This window comes from Medicago truncatula, chromosome 4, assembly GCF_003473485.1.
Source record: "Medicago truncatula cultivar Jemalong A17 chromosome 4, MtrunA17r5.0-ANR, whole genome shotgun sequence".
NCBI classification, from domain to species: domain Eukaryota; kingdom Viridiplantae; phylum Streptophyta; class Magnoliopsida; order Fabales; family Fabaceae; genus Medicago; species Medicago truncatula.
In genome coordinates, this window is record NC_053045.1 from 33,973,577 (window position 1) to 33,997,914 (window position 24,338).

Sequence of the window (24,338 nt, forward strand, 5' to 3'; positions counted from 1 at the left end):
CATTTTCTGGCGTACTGGTAGCAATCATGCTCCATAGTCATCCAGTAGTAACCTGCCCGTAGCAACTTTCTTGACATAGTATGCCCTGTAGCATGGGTCCCGAAGGTACCGTCATGTACATCATGCATTAACTGCTCTGCTTCATGTTCATCAACACACCTTAACAATACCATGTCATAGTTCCTCTTGTACAGAATATCTCCATCTAACAGAAATCTACTGGCCAATCTTCTCAAGGTCTTCTTGTCTTGTTTGGAAGCACCTGGCGGATACTCACGGCTCAGCAAGAACTGCTTGATGTCATAGTACCAGGGTCTATAGTCAACCACATTTTCACCAGCCTGATCGATCACATCCCCAATAGCAAACACATGCGAAGGTCTTTCAAGGCGTTGCACTTTAATTATTGGCACATCATTCCAATGGTTTACTCGAAACATGGAGGATAGAGTAGCAAGAGCATCAGCCATTTGGTTCTCATCACGAGGAATATGGTGCAGCTCAACCTTTGTAAAATATGTCAGAAGACGTCTCGCATAATCACGATAAGGAATCAACTTAGCATGGTGGGTCTCCCATTCACCCTTTATCTGATTGATGACGAGCGCAGAATCTCCATAGATGTCGAGGTGTTTGATTCTCATGTCAATTGCTTCCTCGATCCCGAAGATACATGCTTCATACTCAGCCATGTTGTTGGTACATTCGAACAAAATTCTGGCGGTAAAAGGAATGTGATGCCCTTGCGGGGATACAATGACTGCCCCAATTCCTTTACCATAAGCATTGACAGCACCATCAAAGACTAAACCCCACTTGCTATTGGGATCTGGACCTTCATTAATCAACGGTTCGTCGCAGTCTTTGGATTTCAAATACATGATCTCTTCATCAGGGAAATCGAATTCAATTGGTTGGTAATCATCAAGAGGTTGGTAAGCAAGATGATCGGCGAGAATGCTACCTTTGATTGCCTTTTGAGTTTTGAACACAATATCATATTCAGACAACAACATCTGCCAGCGTGCAATCTTCCCAGTAACGGCCGCTTTCTCAAAGATATACTTTATCGGATCCATTCTGGATATCAGCCAAGTCGTATGATTCACCAAATAATGACGCAGGCGTTTGGCAGCCCAAGCTAGAGCACAACAAGTCTTTTCAAGCATTGTATACCGAGTTTCACAATCGGTGAACTTCTTGCTTAAATAGTAGATAGCATGCTCTTTCTTTCCAGCTTCATCTTGTTGACCAAGTACACATCCCATGGATTCATCAAACACTGCCAAATACATAATCAAAGGCCTTCCTTCCACGGGTGGGACAAGGATAGGTGGTTCTAGCAGATATTTCTTGATGCTGTCAAAAGCTTCTTGGCATTCATCATTCCATACAACAGGCTGGTTCTTTCTCAAGCAGTCGAGTGATCTCATATGGTATATCATCATCCTCTTCATCTTCGGCTTTATACACAGGGAATTCAAAATTTGGAGGAACCGTAGGATTACTGTGTTCAACGGGTTTATTATGGTTCAAACTGCATAGAATGGTTGAATGATTTTAGAAAATGGTTTTTTTTTTTCTTTTATGCAGTTCTTTGAAATTGATAAGAAAAATAAAGATGTTTTGGTTTTTTCTGGTATTACCATTATTTCCAAGAAAAAAAAGAAAAAAAAAAAAAAAAATCACTAAAAAATAAAAGTCGTGAAAGAAACGACGATTTTTGTTAATAACGGCGATGCCGAAACAAACACGCCCTTCCAGAAATATCACTTTCGCTTCGGGCAGAGCGAGAGGATGGTTATTTTGAAAAACAAAACACTTAAGCAACAAGACACATTATTCGGAAACATGCATGATTGAATGAATGTTGATGGCATCACAATTTCTCGCAATGCCTCCTGGTATAACAAACATAGGCCTAGGACTACATCCAGTCGCCTCTTCAGTAATTGCATTGATAAACTCAGCACTGTAGAAGATTCATGTGGAGACTCCTGAAGTTGGGGAATATCCGAGACCCTCTTTATGCTTATTCTCAAGGAGTTGTATTAACTTGCCCCAGCCAGCAGCTTGTCCTTCTTGGATGTCATTGACAGTCAGATAATTGTCGTTCATCAGTTTCTGGATGTCATTCTGAACAACGTAGCAACCCCAAGGATTATGGAAGCATTCTGGGCAACTGGCATGATCATGGTCAAACAGAGAGGCTTGGCATAACTCGATGTGTAGTGGCACCAGAGGAGTTGCAACATTATGGATGTCAAGTCCGGGAGCTTCCTCATATACCTCAATCATGTTCACAGCAGCGTGATTTGGAAGAGGGTTGTCGAGGACATGAGAGACGTTGTTCTCAAAAGTCAACTTTCCTTGGTTAATGAGCTTCTTCACAATGTGTTTCAAAGCATAGCATCCTTCGACATCATGACCCAGAGCACCTTGATGGAAATCACATTTGAGGTCGGACCGGAACCTGGGAGGTAACGGATCAGGTGGAGGCTTCCCCTGTCTGATTGCGCAGTGCCCTCTGAGAAGTAGAGTCGGGAGCAACTCAGCATATAGCATTGGTATCAGAGGAAAGGTAGGTCTAGCTTGTTGCTGCTGTCGTTGTTGGTGAACCGGTGGATGATTGTTCCTGGGCGGCTAGCAGAGCAGTCATGGTGTCATTGACCTTAGCCAATTCTTCCCTCAGAGAAGTTAACTCGGTACGGAGCTGCGTGTTCTCTTCTTCCATAGCCTTTTTCCTTCTTCTGTATTCTCGGGTTCGATCGATTTTGTCAGGTTCGTAAACTCTCTGAGCACGAGCCACTTTTCACACTGCGGCAGAGGAACCAGGAGATAGTGAGCACTTGGAAGCCTTTGTGACCAATGCATGATGCATATGATGCATGATATGCAAATGCAAATGCGAAAGACTTATTTTTTTATCGAAGGATTTTTAAACAAATTAGAAATCTTGCAAATAATCAAAACTACATAGCATTTTCAAAAAGACTTTGAAATTTCAACAAGATAAACAGATGAAGCCCTCAAGCATAGGAAGTAGTCGGAAGATCATCGGACTCGGAATCTGAATCACAGTATCTATCAAAGAAATCTCGTCGTCCTCGAGCTCTCTTGGAGTCCCTCATAAGCAGCTCGTCTTTCTCTTCCAATTCCTTCCGGGCCTTAGCTAGCTCTTTCTTCAACATTAGATTCTCATGAGTCTTCTGCTCATCTCTACCATCCAAAGTCATGATTAGGTTCTCAGCTTGATTGTACCGAGCTTTCCACACTTGCTTCTCACGACTCTCCATAGCTAGATGCTCCTGATACATATCCTGAGTCGCGGGAAGTAGAGGTAGAGGCATAGATGGAGTAGACGAAGACACGTATCTCATAGCTGGATAAGGCATACCAATCTCCTCAGCTCGATCTATCACCCACTGAGTATAGGCCTCATGAGCAATACCGGATCTCACACCTAGATGCCTTACACTTTTCCTTCGAACCTTGGACCAAGCATCCACGAAAGCTTTCCTTTGTCCGGTAGGAGCATTCGTGTAGAAGAAGAACCCTGGAGATGTAGCAAGATTGATGGGCTTCGACTTCATAGGGAAACCAAACTGTCTCATAGCAAGCTCGGGGTTGTAATTAATTCCTCCACGAGTACCAAGAAGAGGTACATTGAGAAAGTCTCCACAACCCATAATGATTTCCTTCACCTGAGCGGCAGGAGTGAGCCAGACGACCTCATTAGGAGTGAGGGCCATAATCCGCTGCGAGTAGGACCAGTTTTCCGAGTTGTCGTGGAAGGAACTCGGAAGGTGCGAAATAAACCACCTATACAAGAGAGATATGCAGCAAAGAATATACCCACGGCCCTTGAGAGTCCTGTCATGGATGGCGTGGTAAGTATCCGCTAGCAAAGTAGGAACCGGGTTCTTGGAATGAAAGATCTCGATAGCATTCATCTCCACGAAGTTGTCGAGGTTCGGGAAGAGAATGAGCCCGTAGATAAGCAAAGCAAGAATAGCCTCGAGTGTATCCTGACGAGTAGTACTGAGATTAGCCTGATCAAGAAGATACTTTGAAGTGAACCCCCGGATGTGAGACTTAGTAATAAGATGGTTGGAGACGTCGGAAGTCTTGAGGTAGAGATCCTTAGCAATAACCAGAGGAGTAAGAGAAGTCCCGGGACCGGTGAAAGGTGTCTTCTCGGCTATAGGCAAACCCACTAGATTGGAGTAAGCCTCGAGAGTAAGAACCAACTGGAAGTCCGGGAAAGTGAAGCAACGGAAGTTCGGATCATAAAATTGCACTAGAGTGTGCACTAGTTTCTCTTCCACATCGGTTCGGAGCAAGGTAAGCAATCCCCCATACCGGAGTCGGAACCCTGTTTGACTCTTGACCTTGAGTGCCAACTCTCTCAAACTAACCAAATCCACTTCCTTGAACTTGTAGCACTTAGTCTTCTTCATACCTGTAATTATTTACAAAAATTTCCATTTGTTTAAGCCCTTCGATGAATGCATGAAAAATGTTTATGCATGAATGCATGTATGCATGATTGTGTTTTTAATTACAGAGAAAACATGGAGGGTTGAGATTAAAGTCGAGGAGCCAAGGGCGGACACGGTGCCCGGTAAACTAAGGCTTAGGATAATAGTAACCAAGGTTCTAATCAAGTTCCCAAACTGCAACCTCTCTCACATATATCATGGTAGTACAGGACGACACCCGTTCCATGATTATTTGTGAGAAGGTCTAGTTTGAGTGTAGTATCGCGTGACGACTAAAGTTTGAGACAACACTCAATTTAGCCACCGCACTACATCCTAAAAAGGCTAGGATGGGTTTGGTAACTACGGTTCATAGCTTCGTCGAACAATTGAAAGTGAAGTGCCTAAGCATGACAACACACGCCGACAATATCACCTTCAAAATGCCTCAGCTATGTGAGATTGATCGCATAATCCAATACACGAGGCAACCCCCGGATCGAATTGTCGATTATATCTCTACCTAAACATAAGTTCACTCAGCCCGGGTATAGGACTTTTGATATTCTCACCCCACACGTCAGATGAAAATAAACAAGTATTCACATATGTAAGCAATAAAACAAAGCGTAAATATAAACTAAGGAAAACTAGGCGCGACCCGCTAAAAAGAAATCCCCAGTGAAGTCGCCATTTCTGTTATCATGGTTTTTGGGTGCCAAGCCATTAATTGGACTTGAACCTTTTGACCGTTGATATTCTCTATTTTTTTCTTGGGAAGGGCAAAATTGAGAAAAACCCTTAGATTCTAAGTTCGGGGGTCGTTTTCGCTACGGGAAGGTGTTAGGCACCCGGAGTAACTATAGTCCTCTATAGGAGCCGTTTTCCTAAGTTGATTTCTACGCTTATTTTTACTTACTTTTGAAAATGGGAGGTTTATTTAGTTAAGAATGGGGGTGAGTAGAATTTGATTTCATTTCGGCTTGGATGAGTTTTGACTCATTGCCTACGTACCCTTTTAAGGGATCAAAACCGTTCGTAGTTCTTGCTAAAAAAACTTGTTTTTTATTTTAATTGTTTGATTTTAAGTTTTGAAAAAAAGTTTTGAAGAAGGAGATTGGGAGGCTTCATGAGCGTTAGATTTAGCAAAAAAAAGTGAGGTTTGATTAGTGATTAGAAAGAAAGTCTAAATGGTTAAGATGAATTGAATTTTTCTTAAGAAAAAAGAAAGAAAAAAAAAAAATGAAGTGTTGACTTCATATTTATTATGAAAATTTTGAAGTGAAGTTCAATTGTTTTTTTTGGAAAAAGATGGATTTTCTCTAAGTGTTTAAAACCTAAGCGCTTATCTAACCATACAATCCTATGCATACATCTAAGGTGAGTGTGTGCGTGTCGGTGCGCCATAGTGTCCATAGTCCATATTACAACATTGCCTAAATACATTCTATGGCCCCTTTGCCAAGCTACAAACCAATGGTAAAATATTACATCACCAAATGAATTACAATTTGTAAAAGAGAAAACTAAACTAAAGAAGACAATAGTGAAGATAATGAAGTGCTATGAAGTGATCAACATGAAAGGAAATGTTAGTAGAAAATGGTAAAAGAAGAATATGGCATAAAGTGATGGAAGAAAGTATGGCATAAGACGGTAGAGTGACGATGAAAATAAGCCGGAAATGTGTGAGGAATAATGCGTATGATGCAAGAATAAAACCCAACACGCCAAAACAGTGACATATGCATAGCAATCAGTAGCAAAATTCATATGAAATAGTATGCAAATCAAACATGACGAATACGAACATTATACACACGAAGTAACGGGTAAAAATGCGAGAAAAGTGACTTAAAATAGTAAAAACCCTTGACAAAACAACACCAAAATTTTACCAACTTTTCCAAGTAAAATACCACTGAAAATTATCAAGAAAAATAGTAAAGTGACATGGTAATTTCCTTGGAATTTATTGGTAAAAATTAGCATGTGCGACGGGTGCAAACAGCAGGCAAGTATGGTGCAAGCAGCAAAAAAAAAGCAAAAAACGTGAAAGAAAACTAAGCCCAAACCCAAAACCCAAAACAGACTGGACCTGGATCATCCAAAGGCCTCAGAGGCGTTGGATTGATCCAGATCCAGATCTAACGGTTCAAAACGCGTAGCGCAGGGTAACGTAAATCAAGCATACAGCAACAATGCATCACAGCCATTCAACAAAAGAAACCCTAGATCCTACGGTTCAAAATGAAAACGAAATAAACCGGACCGGTTCACGCGTCTATATAACGACATGGACACCGGTCCAGTTCATTTCTCTCATTTCCTTCTCTCTCTAAACTACAAAATGCTCTGCCTTCTCTCTAACCAGAGTTCACCGGATTCTGGGTTGAGCCGCCGTGAGAGATGAAGGTCTGGCTGGAGCCACCGTAGGCTCGCCGGAACCTTCATCTTCTCCGGTGAGCTCCCTAGGGTTCCGGCGAGCTTTCCACCCAGAATTTGATGAAAATCACATCATTCTCTTCGTCTTTTCATTGCGATTACGATTCTGGCCTTGGCTTTTACAAACACTACGTGAATCAACGTGAGTCTGGTCTTCTCACTTACGTTTTTTCGTAAAATTAGGGTTTGCTCTTTTTGATGAAATTCTTTGAATCTTTTTTGAGATTCTGTTGATTCACGTACTGATGGTCCTTTTTACGAAAAGATGAAGAGATTAACGGTCTGGATGATGTAGATCTGTGCTTTTGGTGTTACGGTTTTTGAAAATCTTTTAGGTTTTTTGCTTAAATGTTTTCAACTTCACAGATCTACATCTTCTCTGAGTTTGTTACTGGCTTTGATGATGAGAAAGATGAAGATTCACGTGTTTACCTGAGTTCGTATGGAGATTGTTGATTTCTTCAGAAAATCTTCAAATCTTTCTTCCGTTTTGATCTGATTTCGTTTCTGGAGACTGAAAATAAATCAGTGTGGTTCTTGCTAACCTTGAATCTTCATCTTCTTCGGTGTAAACCCTAACTTCTTTCCTTCTTCTTCCTTCAAATCTCTGTGATCAGCACTCGTAGCTTTTCGCCGTAGGTGAAGAGCTCGTGCTTCGAATTGCAGAGTCTGCAATTCAGTGATGATGATTCAATTGAATCACTGAGAATTGCAGTAACAAAACTAGTTCAGCTTTTCTGGATTTTGCCTTCTGGAAGTGGTTTTCTTTGCGCCATTGATGAAGGCTTCAAGCTTTTTTCTGTTTGATTTGTAACTGCCAAGAGAGAGAGTGTGACTCTGTGTTTATGAGTTGGCACTTGATGAATGGAAAAACGTCTGAAAATCAATGCCACTGTGTTGCTTTTATAGCTGACAAGTGTACTGTTTGGCCAATGAAAATGTGACACCTGGATCCTGACTAAAAAACGCAAATTTGATATTGGGCCTTTTCTGCAAAATTGAAAAATTAAGGGACTAAACTGCAATTGACAAAAAGGACTGAAATGTAAAAATAAAAAAAAGAAAATTCTGGACTGACACGCAATTTTGGACCTCTTGGGGACCAAAATGTAAAATAAAATAAAATTGGAATAAAATTGGCAATCTGACAAAACGTAAAGTGAAACAAAAAATAAAATTGACAAAACGGACTAAAACGAACCAATGGCCTAAATGAGGTACTTCAAAGTAACCTCCCCATGCCAAAATTTCATGTGAAATGACCAAAATGCCCCTAGGGCTAAAAATGACCTAAACAGAGCCAAATTGACTCGACACTGACTCAGATGCAAGTTCGAAACGAAATTAGCAAGGTTTACTGATGGAAAGTAAAAAAATGAATTTGAAAAGACTCAGAGACAGTCACAAGGATGAAAATGGGTCCCACTGCAGGAAATGACCAAAATACCCTTCTGTATGACTTTTTGCAAATTTTGAAATAAACTGTAGAAAAAGCAATGTAATGATTCAGAGACACTTTTGAATGACTTACAAGACAAGTAAAGACATTTTAAAAGGTTTTATGCAAAAAAACATAGGTAAAATTGTGATTGAAAATACTGCGAGGCAGAGACAAATTGAACTGTGCAGTTGAAATTTGATAATTGACAAAGTTTGAAATGAAATTGGGCCCAGTATTTTTAGGTCCAAAAACAGGGTATAACATATACGTAATTTCAGATGTTATTGGTCATGTAATTGAAAGAGGTGATATAAGGGAAACTGAAAAGGACGGAAGGAAAAACAGGGTTATTGATCTCACTTTAGAAGATCTTGAGTAAGATTTGTCTCTTTCTTTGTACCTGGTTGTAATATAATTTTAATATACCTTATGTTCCTGAATTGATATTTTGGTAATATTTTATTACAGAAACAACCGCTTGCATTGCTCTCTTTGGGGTGAACATGCAGACAAAATTGTGACCTTTTATGGCAACCATGACAACGACACACCTACTATATTGATATTGCAGTTTTGCAAGACACGCATGTATTTAGGTATGTCGTGTTTTAAGTTTGTGCTTTCTGCTGATATCAACAATGAAATGTGAAATTATGTTCACTTGCAATTGATTTTTAAAAAATTAGGTGCTATGGGAGTTGCTAATGCCTTTAATGGGACTAAGCTGATACTTAATGGCGATTTTCCTGATGTCGCTGCGTACATGACACAGTAACCATTTACATTTTTATATGCTTTAGAATAAAGGCAAGTTTTTTTGGTCGTAATTAAGTTGTCTGGAGGTCTCACCACTCTTCTATTAACATTGGTGCCCTTTTATTAGAATGAAAAATGCATCAATACAGTTCACCCGAAGTGTCAGCCAAATTTCAACGAACAGCTCCGCGTCTTTATCAGATGACTTGCTCAACACTAACCGAATGACAATTGAAAGCATGATTGAGTCAACTGATGTAGCTATCTGTTTATTGAAATTTTTAGATGTCGTTTTGGATTCATCTTTGTTATTTTTCACATGGACAGTTGTACATCGCAATATCACGGGTTACTTCGAGGGGTGGTTTAAAGATATTGATTAATGACGACGACGGCGATGATACCGATGTTGCAAGTGTGGTCTACAGAAAAGTTTTCCGTAATGTGTAGGACTTTTTTGTGTACTATTCATTTTCTTACTTATTGAAACTATTTGCATGTCAACGAACTTCAGTTTCCCTTTTAAAATTATATGTTATGTTAAAGTAATAGGAACTACGTACTAGAATTATGGAACAATAACAAAGTCTATGGTAATTGACATTTTGCTTTGATTCACGACAATTTTTTCATTCAAGCGAACTACAGTGTCTTATTTTTTCAGTGAGTATTAATTTTTTTAAATGACACGTGCGTTAGCACGGGTCAATGGTCTAGTTCAAATAATTTCTTTGAAGGTAAACATTCTTTTATGTTTATTGTAAATTGAGATATCTCGTTAGTGGAGTATTATGAAAACTACTAATTTATCGAAGTAACTAAGATCTATTAAAATAATACATCTTTTATAACATATATTTTCTCACACTCATCATCAAATCTCTCTCCACATGATTTGAGATTATAGTATCATAAAATACTCCGAGTAAAGAGGATAATTGTGATATATTATCCCTTATTAGGAGAGGTCAGATTCATATTAACATGTGTATTTTAAATGATTAGTCTTTAGGTTAGAGTTATTTTTTTAAGTAATCTAGTGATTGGAGTTCACATATTTTAATGTGAAGAAGTGGAGAGTCTGTGGTTTGAACCCCGATCTCTACATATAATTATTTAACTACTTGTTTAACTAATTGTTGGATTTAAGTGTGACATTAACATCATATCTTCTCCTGAAACATTAAGGCATTGAAAATATGGATTACTTATCTTAGATATCAAACATGTCCTTCATTTCTAATCGATGTGAGAATAACCACTAAGCACTAACATTTGAATTCTAAAAATGTTCCTCTCAAATGTGAGTCACCCACATAACTACACTTGATCCACGTTCCGTTCTAGGATCTCAATTATGCTCCCCGACCAAATAGAACCAAAGTTATGATATGACTTGTTAGGAGTCTCGGGAGTAGCAATGAGTTAAACATCCAGAAGTCCTAAAACTTTGGCATCAAAATCTTAAGGTTTAAAAAAACGATAAAGTAACACACTTTAAGTGTAGAAAAACTCGTGTCCCAATATATCAAATGTTTATTCGGCCTTTTATATCATATTAGCTGTAATTACAAACCATAATTGTAATTTATTTTATGAGACTACCTACTTGAAAGGACACTAATAATATGTGTTATATACCCTAAATATTTGTACAACCATTTTTAAACAACTTTTATGACAACCTTCTTTTCTCTCTTCTTAGTGGACAAAAATAATATATATAAAAAATTATAACAACCTTCTTTTCTCACTTCCCATTTTTAATAATGGATGCCATGAGAATGTCTTTTGAATAAAGTAAAAAATTAATGAAAATGTTTTCCCTAAAATATATGAGAATGTTTCAAACTAAAAAAATACAATATGATAAGAATAGATATAAAAAATAAATTATTCTTATTTGCATAAGTAAACGGATTTGACGGATCTAAAATTTTTATTTCTAATATGAAATAGACTTTTTTTAAGGTTTTTCTATAATGTATAAATTTGTACATGTTAGAAAGTATACAATAGAAATTTTATATTATAACATATACATTTACAATTAAATATAGTAAAACTTTTGAATAAATAATCGTTGTTTTTAAAAACAAAAAATAAAACCTAATACTATAATCTAAGAATAAAGTAACTCAAATAGGACCCTCTATATTCCCATTTCCACTTACGTCTTACATGATGTTTTAGAAAGTCAATAACGGCCGTAATTTGTTGCAAAGAAACATATGCCTGAAATGGAAGGAACGTAGAATGTGCAATAGTCAACATCAAACTCCTAGAATCATCTCTAAGTGTTTTGCATGCATATTGTTTACTAAAAAACAAACACTGACCAATAATGTCTCTTTAATTGACTTTATATTTGCCTATAAATAATGTTTCCTTTCTTCCATAATAATCCCACAAAAAACATTAACACATGGGTAGTTGTGCATCAAATCTATATGCAAGCAAAGGTGGAGAAAACAAATCCACTTTTGTGAACATAGTTCTCTCAAATGGAAAGTTACAACAATTTAAAGAGCCAATAAAAGCATGGCATGTCTTGTCTCAAAACCCAAACCATTTCATTTGTTCTTCAGAATCCATGTATGTTGGCTCACCATTTCATCCTGTGCTTCCAAATCAAGAGCTTCAATTGGATCATATATATTTCCTTCTCCCACTCTCCAAATCAAACGTGTCACTTTCTCTACAAGATCTGTGCTCTCTAGCCATCAAGGCTAACACAGCTCTTGTAAATGATCCAAACTCAATGTTGAAACCATCTTCTGTTTCAGAAATTAGAAATTTCCAAACATACCCTATTCTTTCAAACGTTTCTCTTGGATATTCACATTAGTCAAAAGTTGACATCAACGACTAGATTCCTACTTGGAGTACACTGTACACAAAGTACTACACAAGTAGTATGATCAAAATCAAGCTTAATAAATGCAATTATTGATGTGGAATATTTGATTATCATCCATTTTACGTGTAAATATTACTACTAAATTGTCATTTATTTTTGTATGTGTATTAAATTTGATTTTTCATATTTCAAGATAAGTCAATGATATTTAGTTAACGTATGTTTAAAAAAAAAATACATTTAATAATTTATATAAGAGTTTATATTTATGAACAAAACTTTTTTTCAAAGAATCCTTATAATTAAGGACAGAAGAAGTTTCATATTTAATTTTTGAGCTTTTTATTGATTAAGACATAAAAAGTCATACAAAATGGGAGACCATAATTTTTTATGACTTTTAAGAAAATTCCACTTGCAACCAAATTCAATGAGGTGGAATGAAATCAAGGACACTTGGCACATAGTCCTTACAATGAGGTAACAAGATGGAGCATGAGAGAAAGAACTACTCCCAACACAATACACTCTAAATTACGATATAAATATCTCGAGAGTTTATCTTAATCCGTTTTATCTATGTAAACTCGAATCACAAATTCATGCAAGTTTACCTAAAATTAAAATTATATAAAACTATTATATAAATGACTTATGTAAGCCAAAATAATATTGCTAATAGTGCATAATATCACTTAATTATAAAGATAAAGTATACATAACCACCATAATAAAGAGTTAAGTTCAACTTAGCACCAAAATACAAAATTATCTTGCAAAAAAGCAAATTTTTCTAAAGTTGTTAATAAAGCTATCCAAAAAATAAACTAGTTAATTTCTTCAAAAGATCAATGTTTTTAAAGTTCCATAACATCATTATCATCGATGTCTTCATCTCCAACTTCTCCAAATTCCCATATGACATAGGGTCTTCAATATTAGAACTAAATACATGTTTTGTTCCCAATTAGTCGTTTCAGAACTCAAAGACGAAAAGAACGTTTCAAACTTTCATAAGAAGCCAGACAACGTGTTATGTTAACCGTAAAGGCTGTGTTTCAGCACCTTGGACTTGAAAAAAATAATTGAATATTGAAATAAAATGGGCCAAAAAAAATAAATAAAAGTGTTTTTTTTTAAAGGTAAACTCGCAAACTATTTACCAAGTTTAACATATGTTAACTCGGTCAATCTCTTCAAACTTTCTGATTTCACCATAAACCGAATTTACAAGTTAACATGTTTTTGCCACGTAAAAGTATAAATTCGGACGAGTTTACAAATTAATACTCGATTTGTGAAACACTGACATTAGCAATGATTGATGTGGAATGTTTGATAAGTGTCAATCCCTTCTCGTCCTTGAGCTTTTCAGCCCTTTAGTTTTGTACTGCCTTTTCCTTTCTGGTAATTATTATAGTATACTTAGTTAGAGTGATTGAAAAAGTTGGTTAATTAGATGAGTTTGTCTAACATGTACAATATAATACATGTTAAAGCAACTAAAAGTAGTAACTTTTTATTGAAAAACAACAACCATTTGTTAAAAAGCTTATATATTTAATATAAAATGCACAAAAGTTCTAAGACAAAGTTACTACTTTAAACTTTTTAACATCTACAAATTTGCACGTGATAGAAAAACCTAATTAGTTTAGAAAAGTTGGTTAGAAGGTAAGGAAGTTAGTTAGACCAAAATTTCATTATCTTTTTATTCAATCTTTCAATATGAAACATAAGGATTATTCCTTTGTTTCTACCTATCAAGCTTACCTCTCCTATGAAGTTCATATTCAACTCTTTGATCCCAAGATTCATAATAGTAATTTCATCAATAAATTGGTAGATGACATTTTCCGTTTGTATTTGTATTTGAATTCCCGGTACTATTAAGATTTGTTTGCGAGTTTGGAGAAAAAGTGAGTGTTGGACTTTGGATAAAATGAATGAGCAATGGAAGAAGTAAAGGAAAATTGGAGGTGAGGGTTTTGGGGTTAATTTTTCATCATAATACAAAACTCTTCTCATTTGGGGAAACTCAAAAAGTGTATTGGAGGAGGATTTTTGAGAGTTTTGAGGATTTATAAGAATTTTTCAAATTTAATTTATGTTAATATTCTTTAAATTAAAAATATTAATCATAAACATTAATTTATTCTTCTCTAAAAAATTACTCTTTCAAAAATATGAAAGATTTCTAAAAAATTTCTCGTATTTTTCACCATCCAAAACTTTCATTCCCCTCCACTCCAAACTCCCAACCAAAGCATTAAGAAACTTCTTGTCAACTTTTGAATCTGAACCGTAATACCTAGCTTCTTACCCTTGCATGGTTGAGAATTTGAGTATGTTGGGCAACTTTAGCTCAAATAGCTATTCTCGATAAAAATTGTTCTTCTCCCTTTTAAAATTATTAAATCCCTTAATTCAGCGTGAGTGGCACTTTTAAGATCGGTTGAACCGGCTTAAAAAGCGATTGAATCAATCTTAAAAGTGTCAGCATGAGTTAACTCAAACTGAAAAATGATGAGCGTGAGAGAAGAGCCATTTTCATTGTGGACTACTTTTAAAATTGGTTGAAACGGCTTAAAAAGTTATTGAACCAATCTTAAAACTGCCAACGTGAACTCAAGCTGAAAAATGTTGAGTGTGAGTTAACTCACTTTAAATTAAGGGAATGAGCAAAAACTAAAGGGAGAAGAGCAATTTTCATTGTGGACTAGGCCCATTGAAATTGGACATTTTATTTAATGGAGAATGTTTATAATTGGACATTAATATAAAAAATATAAAAAATAAAAATAAAAGCTTTATTCCCTCAAATGAAAAAAATAAAAATAATAATACAACTGCTATATAGTCACACGATCAAATCCAATTGCTGAATTGTAAGTAAAATACAAACACTTAACCTAGCAAACTCAATTAATAACATAAAGTATATTATATTCAGACAAGAAAATTACAGACCAAAAAACTAATATTTATTTAATAACTATATAAACTCTGAATGGCTTTCTTTCTATATCAATCTTATTCAATTCGGGAAGAAAGGAACTATATAAACTCAAAGAGAGTTTAAGAGGAAGGTTTCATTTCAGATTTGATTGCATTGACCAACTGATCATAAGCTTCTCCCCATGCATTCTTCATAGCCGGTGACCACATTTCAGGTACTGCTTCTTTTATGGTCTCCAAAAGTGCAAACTTTGTCACCTTTACAAATTCAAAATATTAACATGAATCTATGTCCTACCAAACCTTATGTCAAATTTCAATGTAAATTTGATATAACAAGACTAAATAATACATTGACAGTAGTAAAACAAAAATATACTAACTGAAAATTTACGTACCTCAAAATGCTCGTCTACTACACCATATTTAAAATGGTTAGCACCTAATTTTTTCAAGCTTGATTCTCTGACCGTAACTTTACCGGATTTTCGCAATTGAACTGCTGATTCACATGTCTACAATAACAAAATAATTAGCTGGTTTTTTCTTATATATTTAAATGGTGAATGGTGACAATTGACAAAGTCAAAGCTTGAATGGTAACGGATGCGAAATGACACTAAAAAAATTTAGTGACCAATAAAAATGAAATCCGTCTCTAATGTATTCAGTTCAAAATATAGTTATATAATTAGAGACGGATTTCATGTTTTCTTTTACTAAATTTCCTTTGCTAAGTTTCTAGTAACTTACCATGAGAAAGACAGACATGGCATGTGGCTTGAGCTTGGTGTTTTTCTCCAAAGGAACTTTTGAATCTTTCAAGAATGAGAACAGTTTTTGAGCTGATGGAGCAATCTCAAATATTCTACAATATTGAAAGTATATTTAGTTCAATTATTCAAATAAAAAAGAATGAAATAAAACCTCTTGAGTTAAAAATGTTGAAGAAAAACCTAGCTACACTTACTTCAAGAAAAGCTTTAGTCCTAACTCAGCAGAATTCTTCTTCATTGCATTCCATGACTTCACCACAAGAGCTTCTTGTTCTTCAGTGAAACCTTTTGTATCCAAAGTGCCCATATTCTGAAGGGTAAGGGTTACGTGCTAATTAAGGTATGTGATTTGTGGATTATTGTGATGGGAGTGAGAAAATGGTTGATGATGTTTACAATTTTGTAGGATAAAGGTTTTATAGTGAGATTAATTGAAGATGAAATTGACCCTTCATACCAATGGGGAGTCATTCATACTTTCATTCATTCCATAATTTGGCAGCCATGTTGACATGTATGTTTTTGCTAATAGTAAAGTACTATACCGGGGGCCTAAAAACTAGGTGCTATACGTGGTGAACACAAAATGGTTTCTACCATTTAACCAAAATAAAATAAAATAAAGGTTTCTGCTAATCACGTAAGCAAAGGTTGAACTTTTTCTTCCAACTAGTTTACCACTATGCGTAAGCCATGACCAAATTATTTTGACTAGTAGTATAATTTGTATTTTTTATTGAAGAGTGGTATTATAATTGATTCATTTATTGCTAGTGCTTTATGTTTTGTTGTTTAAATAAATAATATGATGATAAGTGTGGAAGATATACACATGTAATCACCTCATTAGAAGGTTATCTTTCTATCAATACACGAGTTTTTTAACTTTCTCTTGACTTTATTTATGGATGTCATGTTTCATAACAATACGTGTGTTTAGAGCAAAACAAAGTTTTTTATTTTTTTATTTTTTTTAGGGGCAAAACACAGTTTCTTATTTCCAATAGAAGATAAAGAATTTAATTATTATACACACCGTACCGTTGGTATGAAATTAAAATCTTCAGATAAGTAGATTACAAATTTTATGTTCTATAAATTTCATTGACAGAGTAAGAGGTTCAAGTGGGTTATTCTTTGCCAACTATTGAAATTGACCATTAGAGCATGTGCATAAAAAAAACATAGGCTATCCTAATCTCTTTTAATATGCTTCATTAATTAGTGCACGAAATATTATCCTAATCTCATTGATACGATTACGGATTCTCTGCATTTGTTAACCAAACTTTTTTTCACATGCCTATAATAAAATAAAAGAATAAATATAAATAAATACTACAATTGTTTGAATTTTACATTATTCAATCATCTAGGAAGACTTATGCTAGAATCACATCTACCTGCAATTCAATTTCAAGCAATCACCTTTAAAACTTAGCAAACCCCAATAGTAACATATATAAATCATATTTCATTGATACAAAAGAAAACACAGACCCAAACAAACTTATTGAAGTTGAGAGGAAAGGAAATAATTAGATAGAAACATAGTCTACTTAAGAGGAGGGTTTGGATTTGTCTTCAACATTGGTCTGATGATCATGATCAGTTTTTTTCATTTCAGCTTTGATGGCATTGGCCAGTTGATCATGGGCTTCTCCCCATGCATTTTCCATAGCTGGTGACCACATTTCAGGTAATGCTTCTTTTATTGTCTCCAAAAGGGCTTGCTTTGTTACCTTCCATAACAAAACAATGAAAACTAATTAGTTTACATTATTAATTGATCTTCTAGTAGGGTTTTCATTGAGTTTGACAAAATCATGATGTCACCGTCATAATTCAAATATACACATTGTTTTTTTCCTCGTCAATACTAGTAAAAGACTAGTACATTCGCACTGATGCACGGCTCGCGTAACATTGTGTCAACCATATAGTACAAAAGACTAGTAGTATGTTAGTATTACCTCAAAATGCTCATCTTTTACACCAGTTTTGAAATGAGTGGCACCTAACTTTTTCAAGTTTGATTCTCTAACAGTGACTTTACCAGCCTTACGTAGTTGAACTGCTGATTCACATGTCTATAAAATAACAAAATTAAGCAAATTAAATTGATGCAATAGAAGAGACGCAGCTAGCTCAAAGCCTCATTAGTGGCACTAATTAATAAATTAATGGATAATAACTGTTAAGTAAGCTTACCATAAGAAAGACAGACATGGCATGAGGCTTGAGCTTAGGATTGTGCTCCAATGGAACATTTGAATCTTTTAAGAATGAGAACAATTGCTTAGCTGGTGGAGCAATCTCAAGGATTCTAACATGTCATAATCAATTCAAAAATAATGTTGAGTTAAATAATAGTGTATATATTACAAGCCTAAATGAATTTTTTTTTTCATCATAAAACAAACCAAGAGTTGAAAAAGTTAATAATAAATGAAATTAATGACTTACTTCTTGAAAAACTTGAGACTCAGATCTCCAGAGTTGTACTTGATTGCATTCCATGACTTCACCACTAGAGCTTCTTGTTCCTCAGTGAAACAACTGCCTGTGTTCTCTTCCATGTTAACTGCTGATTAAGAATAATATTGTTGATTTTGTAGCTTGTGCTATGGTACAGTTTTCATGGTATATAATGAGATTCATTCATTGATTAAAGATGGAGTTGGCCCTTCATGCCAATGGGGAGTTATTTTGCAGTTTGTCAGCTTGTGCTTTTTCCAACAAATTAGGAGTATTATATTTCTTCATATGTTTTTTAAATAGTTTTTCTTTTTAAGTTTTTGCAGGTTAGAGACTTTTACATACACTACCATATATTTTGGTTCTAAGTGTGATTAATTAGTTCTGAATTGACTATGACAATGAATGAGTTAAATAGTTGATAGAAGAGATGTGATCTATGGGAAAATACTTGAATAGATAAAATATTTTGGGCACAAGATTTGGTCACACATGCTTAAAAATACATATTATTAAATTATTTGAAAAACATACATTATTTAACTCTTTTTTCTTTCTACTTTTTTCATTTGTTTAAGTGTCAAAATCGTGTGTCCAAAGTATTGTGACCACACAAGAATTGCTCCTAATCTATATAAATGATATCTTATGGTTTTGGTTAGAGATGTGGTGTATAATCTTTTGGTGGTTATGAATCATTGGTTTGTTGTTGCTCCTGACGCTTCTATGAACTCTTCAATAAATGATATCAGAGCTTTGATTCAACTTGGTAAAGAGCGGGAGTAGATCCTGCTCTATTCAATCTTTGTAAGTTTTCTTGACATTATAGTCAAGAGGTGTGTTCCGTTGTTTTTAACAGCAATGCAAGTATAGGATACGAGAGAATACAATTGAGAGAGAGACTATTGAGGTCAAGTGTGAGTGGTTAGTCTAACATCGACTATAATAAAAGTTGGATACACCAGAGATGGACTTATATTCTTAATGCCTTAAATTTTATTTTTAGATGAATTATTGGTATGTTGTTACTCCCCACACACACTCTCCCTTATCAATTAAGTTGCGAACCATTGCAGAGCATGCTACCCTACTAACAGTCCAAGTTATGTGGCAAATGAATTAATTAGAACATTCAATTATATTTAAAATTTAAAATTACTTATCAAATTGGCATTGTCCATCTGATCATGAGCTTCTTTCATTTCAACTTTGATGGCATTGGCAAGCTGATCATGAGCTTCTGCCCATGCATTTTTCATAGCTAGAGACCACATTTCAGGTATTGCTTCTTCTATTGTCTCCAAAAGAGCTTGTTTTGTTACCTTAACAAAAATTAAATCATACATTACATTAGTCTTCTACAAAAGGACATTACTACTCTTTTTTTAATCAAATCATACTAGTAAGTAATATTGAAAGGTTGCATGTTATTTACCTCAAAATGTTCATCTTGCACACCAGTTTTGAAATGAGTGGCACCTAACTTCTTCAAATTTGATTCTCTCACTCTGACTTTACCAGCCTTACGCAGCTGAACTGCTGATTCACATGTCTATACAATAACCAAAGCACAATAAATTGATACTGTAGTTTATTGAAAATATACTAGTAACTGGAAACTTATTTTAATTTCTAATATAAGTCACAACAAGATCATTGTCTAAACCTCAATTACACTAATTAGATGATGTTAAATATTGTTATGCTTACCATGAGAAAAACAGACATAGCATGAGGCTTAAGCTTAGGATTTTGCTCCAAAGGAACATTTGAATCTTTTAAGAATGAAAACATTTGCTTAGCTGGTGGAGCAATCTCCAGTATTCTAACAAGTCAGAATTAAATAAATCACGAGTGATACTATACTACTCAATTGGTCAAAAACATGTCTAGTTAACTTACCAGCTGAAAATTAATTAATATAATTAACAGAAGAGTTGATAAATTTAATTAATTAAGGAAATGAAATGTCTTACTTCGTGAAAAACTTGAGACTCAGGTCACAAGAATTATTCTTCATTGCGTTCCATGACTTTACCACTAGAGCTTCTTGCTCTTCTGTGAAATCAACACTTCCATCCACAGTTTTCTTGTTCTCTTCCATGTTATGTGTTATAAGAGAGTATAATATTTATTTATTAAATTGTGGTGGTAGTGGCAAAGGATGATGAAATAGTTGATGTTGTAGTTTGCTTTGTTACGGTTTTTATAGTGAGATTCATTGTTTGAAATTTAAGATGATGTTTGCCCTTTCGTGTCAATCCGGACGAATTATTTAATTGGAAATTTGTCAGGCTATGATTTTTCCAAGAAAAAGTTTTTTTTTTTTTTTTTTTAAGAAAAACAATTAATTTGTTTTCTTTCTAAAAAACTACTTTTAATATTCACAATATATAAATATAACGATAAATTAAATTACTTGGTGTAATACTAATAATCAGTAGGTTACATTACACAATTGGATTGAAGAGAAAGAATAGAATAATGGTATCATACTTTAACATTGATTTCTTCACGTAGAAAAAAGTAAAATTTTTAAAAACTTATCTTCACTCAAATTTTCTCTTCTCATTTTTGCTTTCTCTCAAATATGTAAACTAACTGAATGATAGGTAGTCTTTTAGGGACCTGAATTGCGTGCAGTTACAATCATGAGAAACAATGTGCAAAGAGGTAGGTCCATTCTCAGAGAGGGAAGTCATAGACAACAGAGAAGGTCACATATTTGCTTACTCGTATGAACGTAAGACATTTGATTTTGACAACGTTGCTCTTGACTACTAAGCAATGCATGCATTCAAGCGAATCTCAAATGAAATTTTCTCCCATATTTCAAAAATAAACTATCAGCTACATCACTTACCTAAATATCGACCATTAATCATGCCAATCACTCAGCTGCTGCAATAAAATCAACCACCGATATAGTTTTTTTTAATAACATATCAACAAAATTTAAAACATAAAATAAAGGGCAAAGGAGTGAAATGATATAGTTCTTAACCACATCCATAGTTTATATCAGGTGTTGCAGCAACAGCTGAAAATGGAATTTCAACTCTCTCTTTCACAAGACATCGAGCCTCCCCATTTTCCAGCACCAAAACTCTACCAGGTGGACACTGTCCATCACCCTTATTTTCACTGGTAGATCTCCCATTCTCATTTTCTAGTCTGTGATGCCTGCGTTGTACATTCCAACGAGTCTTCAGCAAATTAGGACCAAATCCTGACATACTCAATATTGATACCACACCAATAACTGTGACCACTGCTTTTGCTGCAGAAGTTATAAAAAATCGTAAACCTTTTCTTGAATTTTTAGCCCCATCTTCAACATAATTTTGCTCTTTTTCATTTGGATTCTTTTTAGCATCGATTACGTTATCAAGTGTGATTAATCCATTGCGACCGGACTTATTGACAGAAGGGATCTGTGACAGATATTGCTTGTCAAGAGACATGGAATAGGGAGGGCGGGTTGGATAAGGAGGAAGTAGTAGATCATTGTTTGGCTCCACAGTTTCACTGGCAAAAGTGGAAGCTTCATGTATCACTTCCAAATCTTTTCCTTTATACTCCTTGAGCTTGTTAATTAACACTTTGCGACTGTTTTCAATCTCAGCCAAGGCAATTTCTCTTTCGTACCGCTGCTGTTGTTGCAGAACCTGTAAATCACACACAATAATTAGGATTCCAAAAACGTAATCCCGGTCACGTTTTGAATATTTTCCCATAGCAACAACAATAAAATCTTTTTCTCATTAGGTGAAGCCGACAACATAAACCAAACAACAACATCATGTACTGTGATTATAAAAACCATCTTAAAAGAAATTGAAAAATTCACAAAGCAACTGACAGATTGGGACGGGTGTAGCAGAAGGGCTAGACTCCCATGTGGCGAACCAATGTTCAAATCCAGCTGGGAGACATAGCCACATTTAGTGTTTGACGCGTCTTAGATGAGATTACCAAAAAAGAAAAGATCACAAAGCATCTTACAAGCAAGGTAGTCAAAATCGCGATTTTACGTTTAATTGGTAAGGGTGAGTAAAATCGTAAACTGCAGAATTGTTACATTAATCGTAGGATTAAACAAATTCATAAAACTCAAATATATGCATATACATGCATATAAAAGAGCATAGGTAAGACAAAAAACTTAGAACCCATTTGGGGTTGGCCTAGTGGTTGGCTTGGGATCTTGGAGTTTGCTCCTCCAAAGGTCTCAGGTTCGATTCCCTCTGGTGCCAATTTCGGTGGGCTAAGTCCATACAGAGCTTGCTCTGGCTTTAAAACGGGACCCTCGCAAGTGGGCAATGGGATTGGTCCCCTCGGATTAGTCGGTTCTTGGACCGGATACCGAGTTTTAAAAAAAAAAAAAGACAGAACTTAGAATACTGATGTAATTAACACACTAACACTCACATATCAACAGCATAACACTTAAAATACTAATGTAATTAAAACGTTAAATCAAACTCACAAGTCTCAAACAAAACAACAACTAAAATTTCCTTTTGTAGTTGCACCACCACGACCATAATCGTAGAATCATTTCAAAGAAAAATGGATTATACAGGATTCAACCAAAATAAGATTTTGTGTATACTCATAATCGCCGAGGGCAAGTATAATCGCAAAATCATAGGGTTTTAGGATAAAATCAGGATTTTAACCACCATGTAGTGATAGCAGAGATGGAAAATCATATCCGTGTAGTGGCAAACACTGAAGGTACATCGATTGATAAACTAGTTACTGGAAGCTAAGTTTCATTTCAAATTGTGGAGCTGCTAGCATTAGAGTTAGAAAAATATTCAATAACATATATCAAGTAAACTGTGAAGTGAAGGTATATTGATTGATAAAGGCTAAATTCCATGTTTGGTCTCTTGCATTTATTTTAGCTTTCAAATTGGTCCCCTACATTTAAAAAGTTTCAGGTTGGTCCTTTATGTTACTGATGTAGCATAAGTCTGTCATTTCCGTCAAATTTTGAGTTAATTCTATCTAATACATCCGTGTGTGCGTCTCAATTAGTCACATGGACGTTTTAAACTGAAATTTGACTAAAATGACTAACTTACTTATTGTAATGTCAGTAACGTAACGAACCAACTTGAAACCTAAAATAAATGTACAAGACAAAACATGCGATTTAGCCATCCAAAAACTAGCTACAAAACAATATATAGCACCAACAATTTAGGTTTAGGTTGAAGGTGTGTCGTGTCTGACACTCATATAACACTACTTATATGACCCTGACACATGTAGATACATTCAATGACATGAGTGTGTCTGGTGTCCGTGTCCGTGTCTATGTTTGTCAAGTGTTTCATATAAAGGGGTAAGGTTTCATATTTCAGTTGCAAATGCAACAATTAAATCCAGCCTCATGATAATGGGTCAAATCTATATCTAACAAAAAGAATTAAAACCCAGTTAATCAGATTTTGGGAGGGTACCTACCTGCAGAGAAGAAAGCTGAGTCTCCAAAGCTTCGAGTGCATCGCAAATGTTAAGAAGCCTATCAGTAGCATCCTCGTCTTCATCGTCTTCGAGGAGACCATTAGGAGAAGAAGTTGGTTTTTGGATGCAGTTGTTGATCTTCAACCTAAGTTCTGTGGCTCTCGCTAACACTAACCCTATTCCTTCTTCTTCCATTGTTTTTTTTGACTCTAGTGCTGAATGAGTCTTTGTTTTCGTCACTTTCCAAGTACAAGACAATGCAAATAACATGGACTCATTGGAACTAAATATCATTTCCAATTTTTTTTAAATTCCGATTTCGTCCTCCACTCATTTTTCTTCTCCCCCACCCAGACCCAGAATCTGTGTACGATATACAGTATTTCAGTATCGTATCGTCCTTTTCATTTGGATATTTAGTTAAGAACATTTTACCATTTAACTAATAGGACAAATAGTTTTTTTCATTTTTTTTTACGTATAATGCGATAAAATCTCTTATACGTTAACCCGTAAACAATATTTTGCTCTAAATTTACCTTAATTTTTCTGCTTAATTTTACTATATTAACCTTATTTAATTTTTATTCCTTATAGTTAACCTGAAATTATCCTTATTTAATTTAATCAAAATATTATTTTCAAATGCTTCTGAAATCAAAAAC

The 24,338-nt window shown here is 35.0% G+C and overlaps 3 protein-coding genes across 6 annotated transcripts; 1 reads left to right on the forward strand and 2 right to left on the reverse strand.

Moving 5' to 3' along the window:
* The first annotated feature begins 11,512 nt into the window (after positions 1 to 11,512).
* On the forward strand, positions 11,513 to 12,096 carry LOC25492695 (uncharacterized). The gene has a single exon (XM_013600888.3). The coding sequence runs from the start codon at positions 11,549 to 11,551 to the stop codon at positions 11,969 to 11,971; it is 423 nt and encodes a 140-aa protein (XP_013456342.1). The 5' UTR covers positions 11,513 to 11,548; the 3' UTR covers positions 11,972 to 12,096.
* A 2,676-nt stretch (positions 12,097 to 14,772) lies between these two features.
* Positions 14,773 to 24,054, reverse strand: GLB1-1 (Anaerobic nitrite reductase Glb1-1). Its single transcript, XM_024780626.1, has 14 exons — positions 23,674 to 24,054; positions 21,198 to 21,863; positions 20,098 to 20,100; positions 19,906 to 20,010; positions 19,631 to 19,747; positions 19,355 to 19,517; positions 18,184 to 18,301; positions 17,929 to 18,043; positions 17,691 to 17,807; positions 17,307 to 17,459; positions 15,912 to 16,048; positions 15,695 to 15,809; positions 15,340 to 15,456; positions 14,773 to 15,199 (listed from the first exon to the last, which is right to left on the reverse strand). The coding sequence occupies exons 1-14, from the start codon at positions 23,965 to 23,967 to the stop codon at positions 15,062 to 15,064; spliced, it is 2,358 nt and encodes a 785-aa protein (XP_024636394.1). The 5' UTR covers positions 23,968 to 24,054; the 3' UTR covers positions 14,773 to 15,061.
* On the reverse strand, positions 17,157 to 20,544 carry LOC25492697 (non-symbiotic hemoglobin 1). 4 transcript variants are annotated; one of them, XM_013600894.3, is made up of 8 exons: positions 20,172 to 20,544; positions 19,906 to 20,020; positions 19,631 to 19,747; positions 19,355 to 19,517; positions 18,184 to 18,280; positions 17,929 to 18,043; positions 17,691 to 17,807; positions 17,157 to 17,459 (listed from the first exon to the last, which is right to left on the reverse strand). In XM_013600894.3, exons 1-8 carry the CDS (start codon positions 20,297 to 20,299, stop codon positions 17,277 to 17,279), a joined length of 1,035 nt encoding a protein of 344 aa, XP_013456348.1. In that variant the 5' UTR covers positions 20,300 to 20,544; the 3' UTR covers positions 17,157 to 17,276. The 4 variants fall into 4 exon arrangements, with proteins under 4 accessions (XP_013456348.1, XP_024637255.1, XP_013456345.1 ...); XM_024781487.2 differs by having other exon boundaries at positions 18,184 to 18,304; XM_013600891.3 differs by having other exon boundaries at positions 18,184 to 18,301; positions 20,172 to 20,542.
* Positions 24,055 to 24,338: the final 284 nt, after the last annotated feature.